General features: G+C 34.3%; 1 protein-coding gene across 29 annotated transcripts in view; it reads right to left on the bottom strand.

The window, feature by feature from the left end:
* ebf1a (EBF transcription factor 1a) overlaps positions 1-25,112 on the bottom strand; it is a 269,550-nt gene that overhangs the window by 5,559 nt on the left and 238,879 nt on the right. For 13 of the 29 annotated variants that reach the window (XR_015506850.1, XR_015506851.1, XR_015506848.1 and 10 more), the window contains 5 exon segments: positions 20,922-20,987; positions 16,982-17,159; positions 11,511-11,690; positions 6,815-7,009; positions 4,415-4,486 (listed from right to left, as the gene is read on the bottom strand). Coding sequence is in view for 25 of the 29 variants with exons in the window: in XM_087280643.1 (XP_087136769.1) it covers positions 4,416-4,486; positions 6,815-7,009; positions 11,511-11,690; positions 16,982-17,159; positions 20,922-20,987 (690 nt within the window). In the remaining 4 variants the exon portion in view is untranslated. 29 annotated transcript variants of the gene reach the window in all.

The following is a 25,112-nucleotide window of genomic DNA, read 5'->3' as shown; positions in this document are numbered from 1 at the left end:
ATTTACATCAAGAGCGTAGAGGACAAACTCAGAGCGCTTTACCTGCAGTTGTTAGCTATTTTTACTCCGCCAAATGACATTCATTGGTGTAATCCACTATAATCCAGTCAGATTCGATAGTTTTATAAAACATGCTATTTAAAAGAGACACATCAGACAAAAATAATATAGAAAAATTCATGCAGCGATTTTGGGCTTTTAGTTTTTTTTTTATAAATTATTTTTTCAGTTAATTGTTTTCTCTTTTTTTTATCAAACTTTATCAATTTGTGTTTGTAGATTTTATTCACGCTTTATATATTTTATGGGTGACAAGGGTGCACAGTGGGTAGCGCTGTTGTCTCACAGAAAGAAGGTCACTGGTTTGAGCCCCGGCTGGGTTAGGTGGCATTTCTGTGCGGTTTAACAGAGGCATGTATTCATATTTATTGTTTTTTGCCTGATTATATAAAAAATCTGTTCAATAAATGCAAAATGTGATTTTATTTTGTCTAGTCACAGAATCATCAGAATCATTTCTGAATTATGACAAAAGAAAATTCCCCAAATCATCTTAGTAAAATCCTTTGACTCACTCACAATTCATTCATTCATTCATTCATTCATTTTTCTTTAACTTAGTCCCTTAAATGTCAGTGGTCACCACAGCGGAATGAACTGCCAACTATTTCAGCATATGTTTTACGCAAAAGATGCCCTTCCAGCAGCAACCCAGTACTGGGAAACACCCATACACTGTCACTTTACACACACACACACACACACACACACACACACACACACTCATACACTTAATCCAATTCACTTATAGTGCATGTCTGGCCCACTCGAGATTCGAACCAGCGACCTTCTTGCTGAGAGGCGACAATGCTAACTACTGAGCCACCATGCCGCCCTTCCATTGACTCTAATATTTATTTATTTATTCATTCATTAATTCATATTCTTTTCAGCTTAGTCTCTTTATTAATCAAGGGACGCCACATCGGAATAAACTGCCAACTTATCCAGCATATGTTTTACGCAGCGGATGCCCTTCTAGCTGCAGTCCATTACTGGGAAACATCCATACACACTCATTCACACACATACACTATGGACAATTTAGCCTAATACCTAATGCCACATCACTTATTACAATTAGTTCCAATTAATAGCCAAGAGACACAAGGAATATATAAGCTGTCCGTTCATTTCATTTATTTGGTTGCAGGTACTGACACAGATGTTCAACCACCACCCTCACCACCACCATCAGGTTGGCCCTGTCCAGGGGGGAAGGCTCCGCCCGGCCTTCATCCTCCGCAGTTATAGCTGGATCTAAAAGCTTCTAAATCAAGCTACGGACAGGGTCTCCACCAAAGAAATCCTTTGTTTTGTTGAATGATACTTTTGTCAAATAATACTCATCATCAAATGTAATTCTATATCATAATTATCTCCCTACTCTTTAGTAGTGCATTGCACCTATATAGTACTACCCCAGCAGGGACACAACATCATAAGATGTTTAATATTAGGTTAGATTCAGGTTGTGACGTCAGGTGACCACAATTCAACGTCTAGTCAGCGTCTAAGGACAATGTTATTTTGACGTCCACTAATGACGTCAAATTACGTTGATATTTGGAGGATTTTAGGTTGTGTTTGAAAGAGACCAAAGTTCAACGTCTAATGGATGTCATAGTGGTAACGTCCACACAACGTCAAGGTGTAACATGATTGGACATTGATATTTGGTTGATTTTTATGTTAGACATTGACGTCAGCCTGATGTTGGATTCTGAGGTCAACCCGATTTTCATTTTCAAACAAAATCAAACATCCCCACGACGTTGGCTATGTTGGAGTACAACGTCAATATAACATCATGGTGACGTACTGTGCCTGCAGGGACTTTATATACACACTGAACACCCCAAAGAACAGCTGGAGACCCATTACAGGTTTTTATAGGTTCTATTTAGAACTTAAAGGGGTTCTATTTAGCAATATGTTTTAAAAAATTATGTAAATTAAATGTAATTATAATTAAATACAATTAAACCAGTGTTTCCCAACCCTGTTCCTGGAGGCACACCAACAGCACATATTTCAGAGGTCTCCCTTATCTGACACATTAACTTCAGTTTTGGAGTCTCCTCTTATGTTCTGATGAGTTGATTCAGGTGTGATTGATAAGGGAGAGGTTGAAAATGTGTACTGTTGGTGTGCCTTCAGGAACAGGGTTGGGAAACACTGAATTAAACAATATTTTTGAATCAACTTTTTAGATTTTTTGTAGTAGAAATCTATTTAAATTGGCACACATTAAACGAAATAGTGACTTATTTGCATATTCGAAGATCACATCTTAGAAAACATATAATACAAAAATATCTTACCGTCTTTATATTTAGCTTTTATATAACTTCGTCAGTGTTTCAATGAGCGACTGAGTGTTTACTTCATGAGCCTATGGGGACCTACGCACATTTAGGCAGCCATCTTTTTTACAAGACAAATTACAAACAAACAGCTATGCTAATAAAAAAAACTGCACGCAGTATATACACAGTCAGACCCAAATTAACATGCTTGCCAACACTTAAACAAGAATAGCTTTAGCTTGGATAAATAATTTTGGTTCTCAAACATTAAACAGCGTTCAGTCAAACAGTGCTATCACTTATATTCATTATAGGCCAGATCGTTCTCTCTCTTTCTCTATCACTCTCCTCATTCAGCAGGCCACCAGATTTTTCATGTAACATATTGGCTTCCTATTGATTTCCTCTCTCTGGTCCCTCATCTCTAATTCCTGGGTTATTTCCTGAGTGTCTCTGCTTCATTTGGAACGAGGCGGGATGGGGGGGTGAAATAAAAAATGAGTGGTGACCGACAATCGGTCATCGGGTCAGAGTGCTGAGTGCATATCAACATGCGGAGAGGAAGCACTCCACGCTCGCAGATAAGAGATGTCTGCCTCGAACGCTCAATTACTTTAATATTGTCTCACGGTGAATGTCTAGATATTTCAGATCAACACCCAGGGCCAAATGCTATACGTGGAGTAATTGTCATAAATCACAGGAAGAGGATTATGGCTTTGTTTCAGATAACACTGAACATAGGTCTTTATAGATGTCACACAAGCGGTTTTATGTAACGTGCTACGGTCTGGGGGACTCTCAAAACAGTATAGGGAAAGAAAGAAAAAGCATTGTTGGAAATGTTCTTATTTTTGTATTTCATTTTAATTTTTAATTTTATTGTTTGTGTCACACAAGTGGTTTTATGCAGCCTGCTATTACAAGGATATATACCAATAATAATGAAAATAACAAAATGAGGAAATGTCATTGTTTATTTTCATGACCTTATTTTATTCACATATTTACTTGCATTAATTTTCTATATCAGACATTTTTGGTTAAAAAATAAAAATAAATTAAATAAAATTTCATAAATTAAAATAAAAAATAAAACTAAATAAAAAGAAAAACTAAATAAATGAAAGAAAATAAAAAGAAAAAATATTAAAATAAAATGCAATACAATTTAATAAACTAAAATTTTGAAAGACAATAAAAAATAGAATAAAATGCATAAAAATGTAATAAACTAAAATTTTATTAAATAAAAGAAAAGAAAAAAGTAAAAAAAATATTATTTAAATAAAATACAATAAAATTTAAGAAAATAAAAAAAATATTAAACTAAAATGTAATAAAAGAAAAGAAAAGAAAAAAGAAATTAAAAAGTACAAAATATTTCAAATAAAATACAATAAAATTTAATAGACAATAGTTTAATTAAAGAAAAGAAAAGGAAAATTAAATGAAAAAATATGATAGATTTAATAAGCTAAAATTTTAATAAATAAAATAAAAAAACAATAAATTAATTAAAAGTTGTTAATAAAAGAAAATAAGTAAAAAAATATAAAAATAAAATAAAATTTAATAGACTATAATTTATTAAAAGAAATGAAAAGGAAAACTAAATGAAATAAAATGTTAAAAAAGTGTTTTCAATATTTTTCTGTTTTACTTTCAACAGTGAAAAGTTTGCATTTTGCAGTTTTTAAAACTATGCATTGCTTAATTTTTATTTATATTGAGCATAAACATCAGTTTTTCATAAAAAAAAAATCTGTTTTCAGAAGTGCACATTACCTAACTTTGTACATTAGTATCTGACAAACCCCTTATAACTTTACATTCCACAGCCACCAGCAAACTCTGAGTATCAGTGAGACAGGAAACAGGAAGTCAGGCAGGAAATGAAACACACATGGCCTTGCGAATGAGCACAAGTGAGGAGAACGAGGGCGGATGAAGGCAGAGGAGGCTCTGACAGTCATGCTGATGGATGGCTTAATGGACAGAAAGACAGGATGATGAAGAAAGAGTGTGAGACAGGTGTAACATACTTCAGGAGAAGGCCAGTCCCTGCAGGGAGCTGGCGGTCGAGTACTTGCTAGAGTCCACAAAAGATTGATCTACTGGAAGCAGTGAGGAAGCAGGGGGAAGAAGATGAAGGAAACAGAGAGAGAGAGAGAGAGAGAGAGTTATTTTTTAAAGAAGAATTGGGTCAGAGAAGCAAATGCAAAAAACAGATTACTGCAAGTTAGGACAAAACTGACAGCTGTCTAAACGTTAGATGGTTGTAGATCAGATGTTCTGGAGCTCAGGTTTAAAACTGAGCTGCATCACTGCACTTTTTAAGCTCTTAAAGGGATAGTTTACCCAAAAAATATTCTATTTATTCACCCTCAAGTGATTCCAAACCTTTATGAGTCTCTTTCTTCTGTTGAACACATGTTGTGAAGAAAGCTGAAAACCTGTGAGTTCCCAGCAGACACAAAACATCACAAGATGTTAATATTAGGTTAGATTTAGATCGCCAGCGTCAAAGGACAACATCAATATGACAACCAATAACAACGTGAAATGACATTGATATTTTGTTGATTTTAGGTTGTGTCGGAAAGATATGGCAACCAAAATACAATGTGTTTTAGACGTCATATTTGTAACGTAAACATAACGTCAAGCGGTAAATTGATTAGATGTTGATATTTGGTTGATTTTACGTTGTGATGGAAAGTGCAATGTCGAGCCAATATCTTAAACCAATGTCATACTGACGTCAAATACTGAGGTTTATTTTTCATCAGGTATGGCAACCAATATAAAATGTCCGATAGACGTCATTTTGAAAACAGCCAGACAATGTCAAGCTGTAACATCATTGAATGTTGATACTTTGTTGTTTTAAGGTTACGTTGAAAAGTGCAACATCGAACCAACATCTTAATCCAATGTCATATTGACATCAAATACTGACAATTATTCATCAGGTATGGCAACCAAAATCCAACGTCTGATAGACGTCATATTAGTAACTTCCACACAACGTCAAGTACTAACATCATTAGACCTTGATATTTTGTTGTTTTTAGGTTGTGCTGGAAAATCCAACGTTGAGCCAACATCTTAAACCAATGTCAAATTGATGTCAAATACTGACAATTATTCGTCAGGTATGGCAACCAAAAACTACGCCTGATAGACCTCATATTGGCAACGTCAACACATCAAGCTGTAATGTAATTAGAGGTTGATATTTTGTTGTTTTCAGGCTGTGTTGGAAAGCGCAATGTTGAGCCAACATCTTAAACCAACTTTATATTGACGTCAAATACTGGCATTTATTTTTCAGGTGTGGCAACCAAAATTTTACGTCTGATATTCATCATATTGGTAATGTTCATACAACATCAAGTTGTATCATCATTACACCTTGATATTTTGTTGTTTTTAGGTTGTGTTGGAAAGTAACAATAATACAATGTCTGTTGTTGGACATTGACGTTGACCTGACCTAATTGACCTTAATTGACGTTGACCTAATTCTGGCATCAACCCAATTTCAATTTTCCAAAAAAAAGCTACGTCCCACAACACTGGGGTAAAACAAAAATCTGAGGTCATGTTGACATCCTGTGCCTGCTTAGAATTGACTTCTATAGTAAAGTTTTTTCAAAGTCAATTTTCACAGGTTTCCAGCTTTCTTCAGAACATCAGATTTTGTGTTCAACAGAACAAAGAAACTCAAAGTTTGAGAAAAGAAAAACACTACTTTTGTTAAAAGAGCATTTAGAAATAACACTGCAGGGCAAAATGCATATATAAAAACAACACATATATATAATGGTTCAAATCAAAGTTTTGCCTCATTAAGCTTTTTTTCATGACATTTTGCCAGAATATCCTTTTGATGAAAAATGATTTTGAAATAGTGAAATAAATAACCCAATCAATCAATCAATCAATCAATCAATCAATCAATCAATCAATCAATCAATCAATCAATCAATCAATCAATCAATCAATCAATCAATCAATCAATCAATCAATCAATCAATCAATCAATCAATCAATCAATCAATCAATCAATCAATCAATCAATCAATCAACCAATCAAATCAATCAATGTTTTTCATCATATAAATTCTGTTTGTGAGTGAAAGAGATTTCTTTAAAAAACATCTAACCCACTCTTTGAACTATATGGGCCAAAGTCAAGGGTGTGAAGCATCAAAACATTAAAAGCAGCTTTAATTTTCAGTTTTACATTTTGTATATATAAATATGTAATGATTACAGTAAATTTTTAAAAACAAAAACACATTTTTATAGTGATTTTCTTCACTTTTCTTCATCCTTATATACTACTTATCTACTTTCAGTCAGATTTTCACATTTTTGCTTGCCCTTTTTTGGGGAGGGGGGTAAGGTCAAACTGTATATTCTGTGGCCCGACTCACCTTGGAGGCCGTTTCCATTGGCACTGGTGCAGGTTGGTGGCGGTGAGGCCTGGGGCCGCACGACGGGAGCGAATGCGCTCTTTTGTTTGACTGCAGACACCATGTTGGCCGGAGAGAAAGAGAAGATGCCTGAGGAACTGCTGCAGTTGGAGGGAAGACTAGTGGAGGAGGCCATGGTGGGACTGGAAGGAACAACTGAGGGACAGGAATGAACGAGAGGGGAAATGTTTTAGGATTGGCCAGAGCAAACCTCAGAGTTCCATAATCAACACAATGGAGGGGGACTGAACACAGACCTAAAGCACACCCAGATTTGATAGTAGAGGCAAATATTGATGTAAATGGGCATGATGACAATAACTATTGATATTAGATTATTGGTAAAACCAGCTATTTTGTCCAATACAGTTATAGTTGAGTTCAGAATTATTAGCCATCCTGAATTATTAGCCCCCTGACTATTTTTCCCCAATTTCTGTTTAACGTAAAGAAGATTTTAACACATTTCTAAACATAATAGTTTTAATAAATTATTTCTAATTACTGATTTATTTTATCTTGGCCATGTTGACAGTACATAATATTTGACTAGATATTTTTCCACATACTAGTATTCAGCTTAAAGTGCAACCTGAAGGCTTAGCTATGTTAATTAGGGTAATTAGGCAAGTCATTGTACATAACGATGATTGGTTCTGTAGACAATCTAAAAAAAATATTGCTTAAGAGAGCTAACAATATTGACCTCAAAATGATTTTTAAAAATCAAAAAATATTTTATTCTAGCCAAAATAAAACAAATAAGACTTTCTCCAGTAGAAAAAATATTACAGAAAATACTGTTAAAAATTCTCTGTTAAACATCATTTGGGAAATATTTTATGAAAGAAAAAAACTAAATCACAGGAGGGCTAATAATTTTGACTTTAACTGTATATGTGAAATACTGTATTTTCCAGAATACAAGCAAAGCTCTATAATCATTTAAAACAAAGTTATTTTACACACTACCTCGTCAAAAAAAGTTAAAACAAAGACTAAATCTTTAATACTGGCAATAACAAAGGAACATCATAAATCATAATTCAACACCCCTCAAGTTTCTCAGATTCTGACCCTTAAAGTTTAACCACAACCCAAATAGAACCATCATGGCTCATTTTTAATTAATAATGGATATGCTGTAGAATACTATAGATTCTGTAAAGTCGACTCCAGTACATCCCAAATACATTCAGCATGGTTTATGTCACTGGACAATTTGTCTTCCAACCAAGTACATAAAAAATTGGGATTTGTGTAGCTTGGCTGTTCATGCATTACATTACAATATAAATCATGGGTTCTTCTAACAAATCATAAGTATGTCCTGAGGAACATGAGGAACACACGTTAGAAAGAAAAAAATCTCCAGTTTACACATCAAACTGAAGCTTTTTACGTTTTTACATTTTAGCGTGGATCTGTTTTCTGGCATGACTTTTTAAAAACATAATTCACTCAAAACTGACAATTCTGTCATCCTCACCCTTCCTTCTCACAAAAGAAGATATTTAGAAAAATGTTGGAAACTGGTAACCAACATAACTTTCACTATTTATTTTCTTACTATGTGAGTCTTGGTTTAGAACATTCTTCAAAATATCTTATTTTGTGTTCAACAGAAAAAAACAAAAATCCTAAGGGATTGTAACCACTTGAGGGTGAGCAAACACTAAGGAATAAAAAGCTTCACACCGCATCAGTTAGGGTTGAACAAATGCAAAACATACAAGGCAAAGACATATTAATCACCGCAATAAAGATCCAATCATACAGTCGTGAGTATTTGCTTACTTAAATCCAAACAGCCCGGCCAGCCAGTGTATTAACATCAAGGAAGCAAAACACGCAAAGGCCTCATACGTTCAGACTGGTGTTGAATGATGTATAGAGCGTTTCCCACACGCTGCTAGTTTCAGTTTTGCTTTAAATAAATTCATTTAGGCTTGACGTTTATAACAAATGTTGTTTATACAGTGAATTCCGCTATCATTTCTGTTTCTGTGTGTTCCTTTTTCTAAATAACATTAAATTGAAATGATTTGTTGTGGAGTGAGGAGTTTAATAAAATGTTTGTAAACATTTCAGGAGCGCTCTGCAGATCCTCGTCTGCTCTTCTCAGAACAACATTAGCGCCGGTTCGCCCCCTTGCCCCGTCTCCACCGCCTCTCCTTTTGTCTATTAATACCCTAAGAGCATTTTCCCCCTCAACGATTTTACAATTACTCCCGTCGTATTTCAGCTGCTCTCTTATATCCTGCTCTACCTTTATTGTTGTTATTATTCTGCGCTTAAATTTTATGGCACTTTCCCAAGTAAATTCTCCTGATAGTGTCATAATCCATTTATGAAGGCCTAACTAATCAATTAATGAAAATTGGAGCCACAAAGCCTGCTCTCTCGCATTGATTGAAAGTGTCAGCGCGGAGTCAGTGAGCCTGTTAAAATACTTGTTAACATCTCGGAATCAAAGTACCGAAGTTGAATTGCTTCTCCTGCAATTAGTTTATTGATTTAATTAAGATGCTTTAATTTAGAAGCCGCGCCAGAAGATTGGTGTTATACGAATGGCTAAGCATTATAGACAGCGTCTGATCATGACTGAAGAAAAGAGTGCTTGGGATTTTAGTTCTGCTCTTAAAGAGACACACTCTGTATAGCTGTGACTTGATCTAATGCGTTTCTCACTTGAGCTCTTTTTTTTGTTTCCAGTGGTAAGACTTGCTCACTTGGTGGTCTGGGCGAAATATGATATAGGTGTAAGATGTGTTAATGTTTAGGTTACGTGTAGTATGCATGAATCCACTGGGGTAATGAGCATACAGTACAGTTGAAACATTTGCGCCTGTTAAAAGTTCTTAATGTTTGTGAAAGACGTCAAAACACGGAAGAATTTATGCTCTGAAATGAATTTCCATGTAATTTATTAATGAGATTGCAAAGCTGAATTTTCAGCATCATTACTCCAGTCTTTGGACTCACATGATCCTACAGAATCTTTTATTTACTGAACTGATGCTGAAGTCATATTCCTGATTATTATCTATAAACTATTTATTATCTATTATAAACTGGTTAATCTTTTTAAAACACATCTGTTTAGCTGTGCCTTTAACAAATGAGCACTGTGCTACATTAGATAGATCGCACTATTGATCTTTCTTTTCTTTTCTTTTCTTTCTTTCTTTCTTTCTTTCTTTCTTTCTTTCTTTCTTTCTTTCTTTCTTTCTTTCTTTCTTTCTTTCTTTCTTTCTTTTCTTCCTTCCTTCTTTCTTTCTTTCTTTCTTTTTAATCCTTTTGATTCTCTGATGTGTTCATGTCGTATACTTATTGTGTGATTATTTTATGATTCTTTTTATCTTTCTGTTTATGTAAAGCCCATTAAATTACTAAATTACTATTGTGTATAAAATGGGAAATATACAGTTGAAGTCAGAATTATTTTTTATGTTTTCACAATATGTCTGATAATATTTTTTCTTCCGGAGAAAGTCTTATTTGTTTTATTTCATTCCGCTAGAATAAAAGCAGTTTTTCATTTTTTAAAAACCATTTTAACGTCAAAATGTTTTGCCCCAGTGAGCGATATATATTTTTTAGATAGTCTACAGAACAAACCATCATTATACAAAACTTTGCCTCTTTACTCCAACTTAATTACCCAAGTTAAGCCTTTAAATGTCACTTTAAGCTGTATAGAAGTGTCTTGAAAAATATCTAGTGAATTATTATGTGCTGTCATCATGGCAAAGATAAAATAAATCAGTTATTAGAAATGAGTTATTAAAACCATTATGTTTAGAAATGTGTTGTAGAAATATTCTCTCCGTTAAACAGAAATTGGGGGAAAAATAAACAGGGGGGCTAATAATTCAGCAGGGCTAATAATTCTGAATTCAACTGTACAAAAACTTGCCTTGCCTTTTAATATTCTGTACATACACTGAGACAGAAAGCATTTTTTTTAATTTATGGTTTCCCCCATAAAACTATTACTGTTAGTTTACCTTTTGTAAAACAAAAAAGTAATAAAAGTAAAATGTTATATATTCAAGGAGTATGTTTGGCATGTTTATAACAAAATTTTAGTCAAATGACAGAAAAACTGAGCACTCATGTAACTAACTAACTTGTAAGTCGACGAAAGCTTAATGTTAGGAGCTAACATTAAACTAAACTAAAAAGACAAAGGCTGAGTCCGAAACTGCCTACTACTCAGTAGGTACTACATTTGAACTTAATCATACCACTCGGCCGTTAGAAAAGTACGTTCTATTCAGTATGAATGTAAGCAGTATGAATGTAATTCGGACGTACTACATTCGCCATTTGCCATGGTCGTGTGACCTACTGTACTTGCATCAGTTGCGTCACTTCACTCCCATCCATGAATTCTCTTGTGTGGCATCATGGGATAGCGCAGCATGCATGGGATGCGCACTTCAGAATCTCGCCAGAAGTAGTAGGTTATCTGGGTACTTCTCATATACTGATTTTCGAATTCTATGAACTCAGACATACTACTTGAATGCATACTGATTTTAGCATACTATATAGTATGGAAGTATGCGGTTTCGGTTGCAGCCAAAACCTTTTTCGGAGTTTTGGCCATTTTTCAAGAAAGTGAAAAGCAGACAGGAGGTTAAGTACTCACTGGCATAAGGAGAGTTGGCAGCAGAGCCATTGAGGAAGTTTGGTGATCCTCCCAGCGTGGTCATGCCTGCGTTGCCATATCCATTCATACTGGTAGAGACAGTGCTGTAGCTACTCTGCTGGGGGGTTGTGCTGGGTACGTAACCATGAGGGGACACACTGCTCGTGTTTCGACTGAATCCTGAAAAACACACACACAAGCATAATAATTACATAATAATTTCTTGAAAATCAAAATTAAAAAGAAAACAGTATAATTCATCATCTTTAGCTAAAAGTGCACAGACAACATTCTGTAGAGTGAAATCCTTAAAACAGATCTGTGCAGAGGGCAGGGAACAGGATCAACGTTAAAGACAGTATATACTGTTAATACAGTGTCACTGCTTGAAAAAAAAGGCAAATATTGTTTTGCAAATATTTAACAAATGAAATTTGGCATGTGACTAAACTATAGTCATCTCACAGCTATTCATAATGTTCTGATATAATGCATAATTTGTATGATGTCATTTGTACATTTTAGTATGATTTGCTCATATGAGGGGTTTGAGGGTATGCTTCCTTTTTAAAATCGCATGTTTTCATACAATCACATGAATTTGTACAAATTAGGCACTTTTTTGACAACAAGTAAAATAGTTAAATTTCTTTTGTAAGATCAGGCTGGTTGGGTTTGAGGGTACGCTTTTTTAAAAACGCACGTTTTCGTACAAATTAAATCATATGAATACGTACAAATTAGCCACTTTTCAGTCAAGTAAAATAGTTACATTTCCTCATGAGATCGGGCTGGACTAAACGTATGTCTATTATTACTCTAACATAACTCATCCTCCAATGTGGGGTAGTTTTATAGGGGTTGGGTTTGAGCGTACACCTCCTTTTTAAACTCTCAGATTTTCATATTAATTAAATCATATGAATTTGTATGAATTAGAAACTTTTTCTGACAAATAAAACAGTTTTATTTCCTCATGAAAACAGGCTGGACTAAATATAATTACTATTACTCTAATGTAACTCATTCCCTAATAAGGGGTAGGTACAGTATAGTGGTGGGGTTTGAGGGCACGCCTCCTTCTTAAAATTTCAACAACAATTTCTAACAACACGTAAAAAAGTTACGTTTCCTAATGAGAACAGGCTGAACTAAATGTAACTCTAACAAAACTCATCTCTCAATAAGGGGTAGGTTTAGGGGTGGGGTTTAAGGGGACACGTTTTTAAAACCACATGTTTTCTGACAGCCTGTAAAGTAGTTACGTTTCCTTGTGAGATCAGGCTGGACTAAACGTAACTTTATAGTTAACATAACACATTCCCCAATGAGGTGGGTTAAGGTATGGGGTTTGAGGCCAAATTTCATATGCTTGATCTCACGTGTCCTTTTCAAAAATTGAAAAGCCAATTTTTATACAAATGTCACGAATTAGCCACTTTTCTGACAACACATAAAACAGTTACTTTCCTCATAAGATCGGGTTGGACTAAACATAACTCTATTGTTACTCTAATGTAACTTATCCCTCAATGAAGAGTAGGTTTAGGGTGGGGTTTAAGGGACACCTTTTTAAAATTGCACATTTTCATCTAAATTAGCTACTTTTCTGACAACACAAAATAGTTACACTTTCTTTTAAAATCGGGCTGGACTAAACGTAACTCTATTATTACTCTAACGTAACTTCCCCCAATGAGGGGTAAGTTCAGGGGTGGGGTTTGAGGGTACATGCTTTTAAAAACTCATGTTTTCATACAAACTAGGCAATTTTCTGACAGCATGTAAAATAGTTACGTTTCCTCATGAGAACGGGCTGGACTAAACGTAACTCTAATAATACTCTAACATAACTCATCCCTCAATGAGGGGTAGGTTTAGGGTTGTTGTTTGAGGGTACACCTTTTTAAAACCACATGTTTTCATACACAATAAACCATATGAATTCATATAAATTAGCCTTTTCCGACAACATATAAAATAGTTACTTTTCTCATGACAACGGGCTGGACTAAATATAACTGTAACTTAACTCATCTGCCAATGAGGGGTAGGTTTGGGAGAGGGGTTAGTGGCCACATACATGGACAGTACATTTTAGCTCTTAAGTGGCTTTTTAAAATACTCTTAATGTTTTATATTTTGTTACAGACATACAGTGTCATCCTGCAACTGTTTTGCAGCATATAAAATATCTCAAACACTATTTTTAACTGTCCAATAAAAAAAAAAAATGTTTTTACTCTCTGATGGGTTAAACATGTTTAAAAATTATATGTTAAATATGCATCAAAAAACAATCAGGAAAAAAGTGTTTTATATAACTTTGGACCTCGAGTCCAAATATATGGACATCATTTTTCTCTAAAAGTACATCATATTTGAAGATGATACTTAGGTTTTTATTCTAAATAGGTTCCAATAAGCCCAAATATGAAATATAAGCCCAGTGACATAATGCATAATTTGTATGATGTCATTTGTACATTTTAGTATGATTTGCTCATATGAGGGGTTTGAGGGTATGCTTCCTTTTTAAAATCGCATGTTTTCATACAATCACACATGAATTCACATGAATCATCACATACTATGTGAATATGCATTAAAAAACAGTCAGAAAAAAAGTGTTTTATTTAAATTTGGACCTCGAGTCCAAATATATGGACACCATTTTTCTCTAAAAGTACATCATATTAAAAGCTGATACTTAGGTTTTTATTCTAAATAGGTTCCAATAAGCCCAAATAGCAAAGTGAAATTAAAATCCATGTAATAAAACACATTGGGCCTTAAAAGGTTAAGGGGACATCTTTTTAAAATCACACGTTTTCATACAAATTAGGCAATTTCCTCAAAGCATGTAAAGCAGCTATGTTTCTTCGTCAAGCTGATCAAGCTGGACTAAATGTAACTCCATTGGATCCTTAATTCTCTGTAAAACCTCATATCTGCACCTTATCCCTATTCTGAATAAGGTATCGTGCATATTTGATAACCTGGTGTATGGTGATGGAAATGTAATGAAATACGCACCACCTCAGAATACGTTTACATTTCAACTAAGAATGAACGATGACAGAAAATTAGATTTTGGGCTGAATTATTCCTTAAAAATAGATCTTTGTGTCAGTAGCATATGGAGGCAGAGGACAGGGGACAGGAGGAGGATGTGGACTATAAATATACATCAGGACATTAAACGCTGACATGGGTGAAAGCAGCAGGAAGTTCTCGCTCCAGGAGTCCCCGCTGTCTGGTACAAAGGCAGCGCTCATCTCTGCTCTGCTTACTATTCATTCTCCCTTTCATCAGACCACTGATACATTACTGCTGACTTCACACAAATCATTCACTGTCAGAGAGGCCGAGGAGTGCTGAGGTAAAGGAGCCTGGAGGTTCAGGGAGCACTGCTGAACGCTTGTATCTGTCTGTCTCGCTGCTTTTCAGCTCTTCCCTAAGGTTTGAAGGACGCTGCAGACGACCAACTACCGTGATCTGGCACACTTTACTGCCACTGTACAGAATCATATTGACAGAGAAGAGGGCTTGAAAGATTGGAATAGAAAGACTGACAATGGTATTTAGCATTAGTTTGTGGGTGGTAGGCATGTGACGGCTTTAGGTTTTCTTGTTGCATTGTTTACATTTGGTACATTGTTAGAAGAGACAATTTTTTTCTCAATTAAATTGCTAGTATCAAAAAGAATTGTAGGTAAAAATTTACAATGAGTTTTCATTGCATTTGCAACTGCAGACTGTAAGCTTTAATTTGAGGGTATGTACATCCAAATCAAGTGAATGGTGTAGGAATAATAACAGTTTGCATATGTGCCTCCCACTTGTTAAGGGACCAAAAGTAATTGGACAGTTAGCTTCTAAGCTGTTCCATGGCTAGGTGTGTATCTTGTTCATTTCATTTCAAATCCATTGTATTGGTGTATAGAGCAAAAAATGTTACAATTGTGGAGATGTCCAAATATTTATGGACCTAACTGTATTTACAGTAGGACATTTATTTAAACGTCTTCATGGAACAGGATTAGTTTATATATTAATGATTTTTGGCATAAAAGAAAAATCCATATTTTCAATCCATAATCAATAAAATTATTTTTTAACTATTGCGCTTGTATTTAAAAAAATATATATTTTTGACTAATATACTTGTGCAACTTTTTTATGCTCCAGGGTCACAAATGTTTGCATTATTAACATTAACAGTCAGAAACAGCTATATTTGCTAAAGGCGCTTTATTAATGTTATACAACTGAACCTCTTTAGTTAAGACTTTTGATTTAATTAAACATTAAGTAATTAACATACATTGGATTGATAAATGCTTTACAAGTAGTTCGTCATCAGATTACTTGAAAAGAAATCTTAAATAATGAAAAAAATATCAATACTAACATTACTAAATAAATATTAATTATTTAATAAATAAAATTATAAATGTAAAAAATATATATTAAAATAACAAATTGAAATAAATAATTTTATGCTATATAGTAATATATTTATTTTTACCGTAATTATTTATTGATTAAATATACAAAATTTACAAATTTTATTCATATTTATTGCTTGGCAAGTGTTAACTTTAGGCTTTACTTTATGCCACGATTAAAAAACAAAACCAACACATATATTTTACTTGTTTCATTGTCTAATGTTAACAAAAGGAGCCTTACTGTAAAGTGTTAATGAATAATAGGCCGATAAGGATCACAACATTTTCCGTCAACATCTCTAGACAGGTCGCAGGCCAGATTAGCATGTGATAATGTTTGAAAATAAATAGGCTTTTAAGTAGTCAAGCAACTTGTGCTGAGAAAAACTATGTATACAACAATTTGAATATGCTAACCAGACATTAAAAGTTTAAATAATAAATCATTATTTAAACTATTTTGAAGAGCCATGTTTTTAATCACAATATTTATGACCCGGACCACAAAACAAAAGAGTACATTTTTGGAAACAGAGATTTAAACATCAACTGAAATCTGAATAGATAAGCTTTCCATAACTGTATACTGTACTTTGTTAGGATTGGACAATATTTGGCGAAGATACAACTATTTGAAAACCTGGAATCTGAGAAAAAAAAAATCAAAATACTGAGAATTTGTCTAAATAAAGTGCTTACAATGCCCGTTACTAAACAAAAAATAGATTTTGATACAGTAGAAAATGTACAAAAAATCTTAACGGAACACGATCTTTACCTAATATTTCAATTATTTTGTCATAAAAGAAAAAACAATGATCTGTACCCATAAAATAGCCAGAAATATACATATGCAACATAAAATGGGTCTTGTATTGTATTTAAAATTATTGCCTCACATCTAGTGGGTGGTTCCAAAAAAATAGCACACATGAAAGTCCTAGATATTTGTCTCTGCAGTCAGCCACAGTAGTCTTTTTTAGTGAAATATTTAAGAGTATAGGCATCTCTGCTCACCCTGGTTGGCTGCTTGTGTGGAGTCGGACACATTGACAGCGAGTTGGCTGTGAAAAGAGTTGACTCCCATCATGCCGGAGTGGACTGAGCTGTTGGTCAGACCTGGCAGCTGGTTGTGTCCACGCGGGACATTGTAGAGAGCCTCTGCGATATCTGCTGCTCTCTTCAGAATGATCTCCTGTCAGAAAGTCAAACAAATCCATGATTAGATGTATATCAGAAAGTCGACAACTGCTTGAAAAACAATCTATTGATAATGATAGATTATATACATAATACCATGGAAAACAATAACAGCTACTAATGTAAAATTGTAAAGCAATACATTTTCTGAAATAAAATAATTAATTATAGTTAATATAATATTTTAAAACATATTTCAAAATAATATAGTACTATTAGTAGTAATTATTTTTGCTAATTAATTAAATTAAAGAGCCCATATTATACATGAAATAGGGTCATATCTTGGTTGTAAGGGTCTCCAACAACAGTTTAATATGCATGCAAGGTCAAAAAACACTTTCATGGTCTTATAATCTGCATTTATTTTTACCTAATTATCCCAGCGACTCCTGTATGAATCGTTCAGGGATTCATTTGTTCCCAAACCCCTCCTTAGCGCGAAGCTAATCTGCGCTGATTGGACCGATGACAGTCTGTTGCGATTGGTCGACTGCCTTCAGTCAGAGAGTGAAATGCCAAACAGCTAATCAGCAATATAAAAGTAATCACAGTTCATACACGCTCAAAAGTGTAGGCGTGGATTTTAGCTGCCAGTGGGTCAATGTAAATACAGACTATGGACTTGAAAATACAGACGACTGACTATTTTATTGAACAAAAACTCCAAAAACAGTTGAGGAGATCTCCTAGCTTCTCACTCTGCTCTTTTCACAGACACACACACACACACACTCACACACACACACACACACACACACATACGCACTTAACCCTGCTCCGGACGACAACGCGCGCGCACACACACACACACACACACACACAAACACACACACCTCCGGACGACAGCGCGCGCACGCACACACAGACACACACACTAACGTTACTCCCCGTCCACGGAGCTCCGTTAACGCAGCACGCGTCGCGTTTTTAACGTGACTTTGCACACGATAAGAGAATATAGCCAGTTAACCTGATACAGTACACGCGGTTACAAGTAACAAATCACAACTAAATACATTTGCAAGCTAGAGTCAACGAGGCAACTTTAATCGCACGTACTTACACTTGAGAAATGGAGGAAGAAACCCATCCTGACGTCTATCAGTAAGTTACTCTTTACTGATCCTTCCTTTAACAAACGCTGATGAAGTATTCTTTGTAGCATGTAGCTTCCAGAAGTTTCCAGTAGTTTCCAACTGCTTGGCTATAATGCTGAGGTTTCATCTTTGGGTAGAGACTCAATATATCCATCTGCAGTGTGACTTCAATCGACCGGCATGTTTGTGTGTGTGTGTGTGTGTTTGTGGGTGTGTGTGTGTGTGTGTGTGTCTCGGTTTCTGCGTCAGAGGGCGGGGCCTCAGGTTTGAAATCTCCCGGGTTTGCGCGTGCACGTGAATAACTTGGTTTCGTTCGTACGTCATGGCGAAACACCTAATGAATCCGTATCAAGGCGACTCGTTTGAAGCACTATGAGTCGACTCTTTTTTAGATGAATCAACCGTTTTTAACACTGTACACTAACAGATTTAAGCCTTAGCTGGATACTCCACTTCACTTAGAGCTGTGTTACACACTACATGGAGGGGAATTTTCAAAAACCCATAATATGGGCTCTTTAACAAATATCATTACTAATAATAATGAACCTATTAATTATTAGAAATATTTTTTTCTGTGCTTCAAACATTAAACAAATAAATTAAATAAATTAAATTATAACAAAAAATAAATTAAATTAATAATTTTGTTATACAATATATTATTATATAACATATAATAATAATAATGACAATAAACAAATATTATTATTAGAAATATATTTTTTTGTACTTCAAACAATTAATTTAAACAATTAATTAAATAAATTAAATTATAAATAAAAAATAGTAAATTTTAATAAATAATTTTGTTATACAATATATATATATATATATATATATATATATATATATATATATATATATATATATATATGTATTTAATAATAAGTAATTATAACATGTAATTTTTTGTTTGTTGTTAAATAGTCGCATATGGAAAAGCCTAACAATAAATATGAATATAATTACTAGAATTTGAAAAATAAATTAATTAATAAATATAGTAATGTAAATATAGTAATGTCATGTAAAATTGTAATATAATAATAACAACAACAATAATAATAATAATAATAATAATAATAATAAACAAATATTAATTATTAGAAATATTGTTTTTTTTTGTGCTTCAAAAGTTTAAATAATTAATAAAACAAATTAATAAATTAGAAATACAAATAATTAATTCAAATAATAAATTCTAATAAAAAATATGTTATACAATATATTATTATATAACTTATAATAATAACAATAAATTATTATTGTTATTTTTATTATTTTATGTTATATAATAATATATTACATTTTTACATGACATTACTATATTTACATTACTATATTTATTAATTAATTTATTTTATAAATTCTAGTGATTATATTCACATTTATTGTTTGGCAAGTGTTTACTTTAGGTTTTTCCATATGCCACTATTTAAAAACAAACAAATAATTGCATATTATTTTACTACAGCACATAATTATTTTGCCATTTAATTTAAAGAAATAAAAATGAAACCTATGTATCTGCAGCCTATAAGTTAGCCAATAAACCAGCCTGATCTCACAAGAAAACGTAAGTATTTTACGTTTTGCCAGTTTAGTGGCTAATTCGTACGAATTCGTACGAGTTCAGTCGTACGAAATGGTACGATTTTAAAAAGGAGGCGTGGCACCTGACCCCACCCCTAACCCCAACCGTCATTGGGGGAAAAGCAAATCGTACTAAATTATACGAATTAGATCGTACGAATTCATACGAATTAGCCACTAAATGAAAAAGTTACGAATTGCCGTGAGATTGTGTTGAATAAACACACCTTCTCAAACACGACCATGTACCTAAGAAGTTCTATACATTATAGATATTCAAGAACAAATTGCAGAAATGTCATGTCATTAAAGATTTAATATTTAAGTTTTATCTGCCAGATAAAGTGCAAGAACATTAATTTAGAGGGTTGAAAGAAGGGGGGCTGCACATTTTGGTGGAACTTGAACATGTCATAATTCATCCTCATAAAGATGACAGGGCCGTGTGGAGGCTCCTGAGAGAGAGCTCTTTGAGTGGGTTGATGACTGGAGTCATGCTCCATCCACTGCCCAGCCTAAATAATTCAGCATCACTGCACTCATGCTCAGCTCTGCAATCGATAAGCATATGCCCTCACTCGCAGTTCATAACTGATCTAACATTGAAGATGCCCTTGTGGTCCTTCAAACCAATGAGAGAGAGAGAGAGCTTTGGTGGAATCACATTGAGGGATTTATGTGGAGGAAATATGTTAGGGAATATTAGAGGCCTTAAAGGTTTAATATGGCTCCAACCGAGAACAAATGCTTTTCTGGGATGCTCAATTAAACAAGTTAAGTGTGGAATATGCCATTATTTACACTGATCTCAACACAATAAGTGTCTTTCATCAAAGTGTCTTGCCTGATAGGAGGCACAGCAAGATCATTTAAAGTATTTGCTTTTTTATATGCAATTTTATAATTCAAGTTTTAGTACTATTAAATAGTTATGCGTTTCCAGTCATTTATAAAAAGGGATAGTGAATTTAAAACACACTGTATGCCCAAATTAATTTAGAACTACTGTCTAGAAACAATCTATGCACAAAATTCTTGTATAGATGTTCTGTGAATCTCACCTGATTATTGTGTGGCATCCCATATAGAGCCTCCACCAGGTCTGCAGCCCTCTTCAGAATCACCTCCTGTAAGACAGGAAGACTTTAGCTTTCAAGCTCTAAATGCACAAAACATAAATTTGAAAATGGATTTACAAGACAACAGATGATTAAAACAGACAATATACATTATGTTATCTTACAGACAAGATACCTTACTTAAAACAATTATTTTTCAGAAGACAAGTTTAACACCATGTAATTGTTTTTGAAACATTTAGAGCAAGGAAACTTTTACAGTATGTCTGATAATATTTTTTCTTCTGGTGAAAGTCTTATTTGTTTTATTTCGGCTGGAATACAAGCAGTTTTTCATTTTTTAAAAATATTTTGAGGACAAAATTATTAGCCCTTTTAAGCTTTACATTTTTTTGATAGTCTACAGAACAAACCATTGTTATACAATGACTTGCCTAATTACCCTAACCTGCCTAGTTAACCTAATTAACCTAGTTTAGCCTTTCAATGTCACTGTAAGCTGTATTAAAGTGTTTTGAAAAATATCTAGTCAAATATAATTTACTGTCATCATGGCAAAGATAAAATAAATCAGGTATTAGAAATGAGTTATTAAAACTATTATGTTTAGAAATGTGTTGATAAAATATTTTCTCCGTTAAACAGAAATTGGGAAAAAATAATATATATATATTTTATTTATTTATTTATTTTTTGATGGGTTGCGGCTGGAAGGGCATCCGCTGCATAAAAATTTGCTGGATGAGTTGGTGGTTCATTCCGTTGTGGCGACCCCGGATTAATAAAGAGACTAAGCCGACAAGTAAATGAATATATATATATATATATATATATATATATATATATATATATATATATATATATATATATATATATATATATATAAAAAATATAAATATATATATTTATATTTTTATATATATATATATATATATATATATATATATATATATATATATATATATATATAATACGAACAATAATTAATATTAATCATGTCAAAAATTTAAATGATTAAAAAAACTAATTACTACAATTTACGTATTAAATAAATAGAGCACATATACAGGGTCCACCCAATGCAGTACAACTGAGATGTACAACACAATATCATAGTTCTCTATCTGTTTACAATAAACATTTAAATGACCACACGCTGTGCTCCATGCTGTAACTAGTCATCAAGGCTGAAATCCATTTTGATTGATTTTGATTGATTTCTAGTTCCTTGTGTCACTTGTGACGAGTGCAAAGAAACTTACAGTACAATTACTACAGCAGCAGTCTCTTTAGAACAATATCAGGTTAAGTGTTTTGCTAAAGGGCACAATGCTAAAAGGGATCTTCAGTTCATAGATCGCCCACGACAGGGTTTGAACACGTGACCTTTGAATAGCTAGCCGGTAGCCTTGACCATCATTTACGTCTCGGAAAACAGCCTCTGTATTTCATCTAGCTCTTCCTATCAACAGCACCGCCACCATTTCCATGTATAATACATGAACACAAACACATTTAACTCAAAAACATGCATGTTAGCACATGCAAACGACCACTCCGCGGGCGGCATGAGCTCCACTATCGCTATTTTCCTTCCAGGTAATCGACTTCCATAACCCGAAAACCTATTTATTACCATCCTTTTCACACATTAAACATTTATTTACAGTGTTCTTTACACTGTGTATTCATTTCCTTTCTTCCAAGCCCTCTTCTTTGCTTTTTTTTTTTAAACCCCGAAGCTCCAGTGGAACCCTTTTTAAAAGTTAATGTGCTGGTGCTGAGGAAATAAGCTCGCAGTGCGACAACCAGAAAATTGTTCTCACCCTCGGCGTGTAACCCTCACTGCGAACAAGCCCCCGAGCATGTGTGCCTGCCTGCCAGCCGACATATTGCCTTTCAATCAGCCCCCTCCGCCTCCACCCGGCCGCCCCAGACGCAACACACAGACACGAACATGACGAGGGGGTCAGCAAAGCAATAAAGATTTTTAGTGCGCTGTCCAAGGTGCTAAATTCACTCAATAATGGGAGCTCTGGCACTGCGTTAACCCCTCGTTAGGGGTGCTTCGCGGGGGAGGCGCCCGTCTCCGCTCACCCAAGCTCGGGTTGGGTGATTGAGAGAAGCGCGGGAGCCTGGGGAGGCCTAAAGTGGTGCTTTAGTATGGATGTGTGACTCTCTTCTCCTTTACCCTCTTGTTGGCGGGATGGAGGAAGAACATAAGGGATGGGAAGCATTAGTCCATGGCTCGGTCCCCTGCTGCACCGGCACCGTGTCATTTATCCAGTCCTTCGTTCTCTCTCTCTCCCCCTCTTTCACACTCGCTCTCCTTTGTTCTCATCCTTACCTATCGATCTCCTGTCATTAGGATATTGGGGAGGGGGGATCTGTTGAGAGGGCAAATCCAATAAGGAAGGGGCCAAAAGTTTGCACAGATAAACAAATAAATGCTATTAGCACAGGCCGTGTGTGGTGGCCCTGTGTCTGGAAGCAGAGCCCATTTCCTGGGCGAGTAGCAGGGCTTCCAGTAAGGGCAGAGCAGGGAGCCAGGAGCGGTAAACAGGAAAGAAACCTGATCTTGGATCTGTGCTGTGTCTGAATAGCTGTCTATCAGTCAGAGCCATCATAACCCGTGCTTTATCCTGCCTCCCCCTGCTTCTACATGAGCTATGAAGACCCGGTCTGCGTTTTGACCCATTCCGAGAGTCTTTAGCAGCACCCTGACAGGTGTTTTCCCAGCCTTGTTTTCCATCAACGTGAAAGCTGAGACGTGTATATACATTCATAGTAGTGGTATAAATGCGAATGTGTCCAAGCAAACAACCCCAGGCGTAGTGTTTGGAAGAAAATAATACCAAACAGCCCAGAGCGCAGCACCGTTAGGACCAGCCTCCGCATTAATGTGCGCCGGACATTGAATCTGTTCCTGTGTGTAAATTATGGTGGCTGGTAATATGATATACATTCATTAGGAAGGGGACTGCTGAAAAAATGAAATAAGGCCCGGGTCACATCTGGAATGTTAAGGCAATGGCGTCTGCACATTTACAAGGAAGCCAGGCCTGTAAAAACATGACAAATTTATTCCTGTGCTTGTTCATTTGCAATTTTATCATCTCCTAATGTTCTATTAGAGCAGTAATACCAGCGGGGTCACCGCCGTCGCTCATGCGGAACGGAGCCGAGTGATGATGTCATACTTCCTGCTCTGCTTGTCTGACCTCATGGACTGCTGGTCTTGTGGAGGTTCTGGTTTTAATAGCTCAGTCGAGGTCCCACACACTAGATACAGAGCAGTCACAAACTAATTTATATATTAGTATTTATAATATATGTGCATTATGCAGTTTATACAGTAATAAGGCTAACTGGTTCAAATATAAGAAGATTAATTACATGATATGCAAGACATAAAATAAATAAATAAATAAATAGATAAATAAATACAGTTGAAATCAGAATTTTTAAACCCCCTTTGATTTTTTTTCCTCTTTTTTAAATATTTCTCAAATGATGTTTAACAAAGTAAGGACCTTTTCACAGTATGTCTTTCTGGAGAAAGTCTTATTTGTTTTATAAAAAAAAAATTTTATTAAAAAAAAAGTAGTTTTAATTTTTAAAAAAAAAATTAAAAGGTCAAATTATTAGCTCCTTTAAGCTATTTCTTTTTCTAAAGAACAATCCATCATTATACAATAAATTGCCTAATTACCCTACCCTGCCTGGTTAAACTAATTAACCTAGTTAAGCCTTTAAATGTTACTTTAAGCTGTATAGAAGTGTCTTGAAAAATATCTAGTCAAATATTATTTACTGTCAGCATGGCAAAGATAAAACAAATCAGTTATTAGAAATGCGTTACTAAAACTATTATGTTTAGAAATGTTTAGAAAAATCTTCTTTCCGTTAAACAGATATTGGGGAAAAAATAAACAGGTGTTAATAATTCACAGGGGTTTATAATTCTGACTTCAACTGTAAATAATTAAAACATTGCATTAAAAGTAGCAGACAAAAAACAAAAAAAACAAAAAATAAATAAATGAATAATATATATATATATATATATATATATATATATATATATATATATATATATATATATATATATATATATATATATATATATATATATATTAATATTTATAATTAAGTTTATATAATTAGGTTTAG

The sequence above is a fragment of the Danio rerio genome, chromosome 14 (assembly GCF_052040795.2).
Source record: "Danio rerio strain M-AB ecotype USA chromosome 14, GRCz13ab, whole genome shotgun sequence".
In the NCBI taxonomy this organism is placed as follows: Eukaryota; Metazoa; Chordata; class Actinopteri; order Cypriniformes; family Danionidae; genus Danio; species Danio rerio.
The sequence above is the reverse complement of the archived record's forward strand: the minus strand, read 5'-3'. Positions and strand labels throughout refer to the sequence as shown.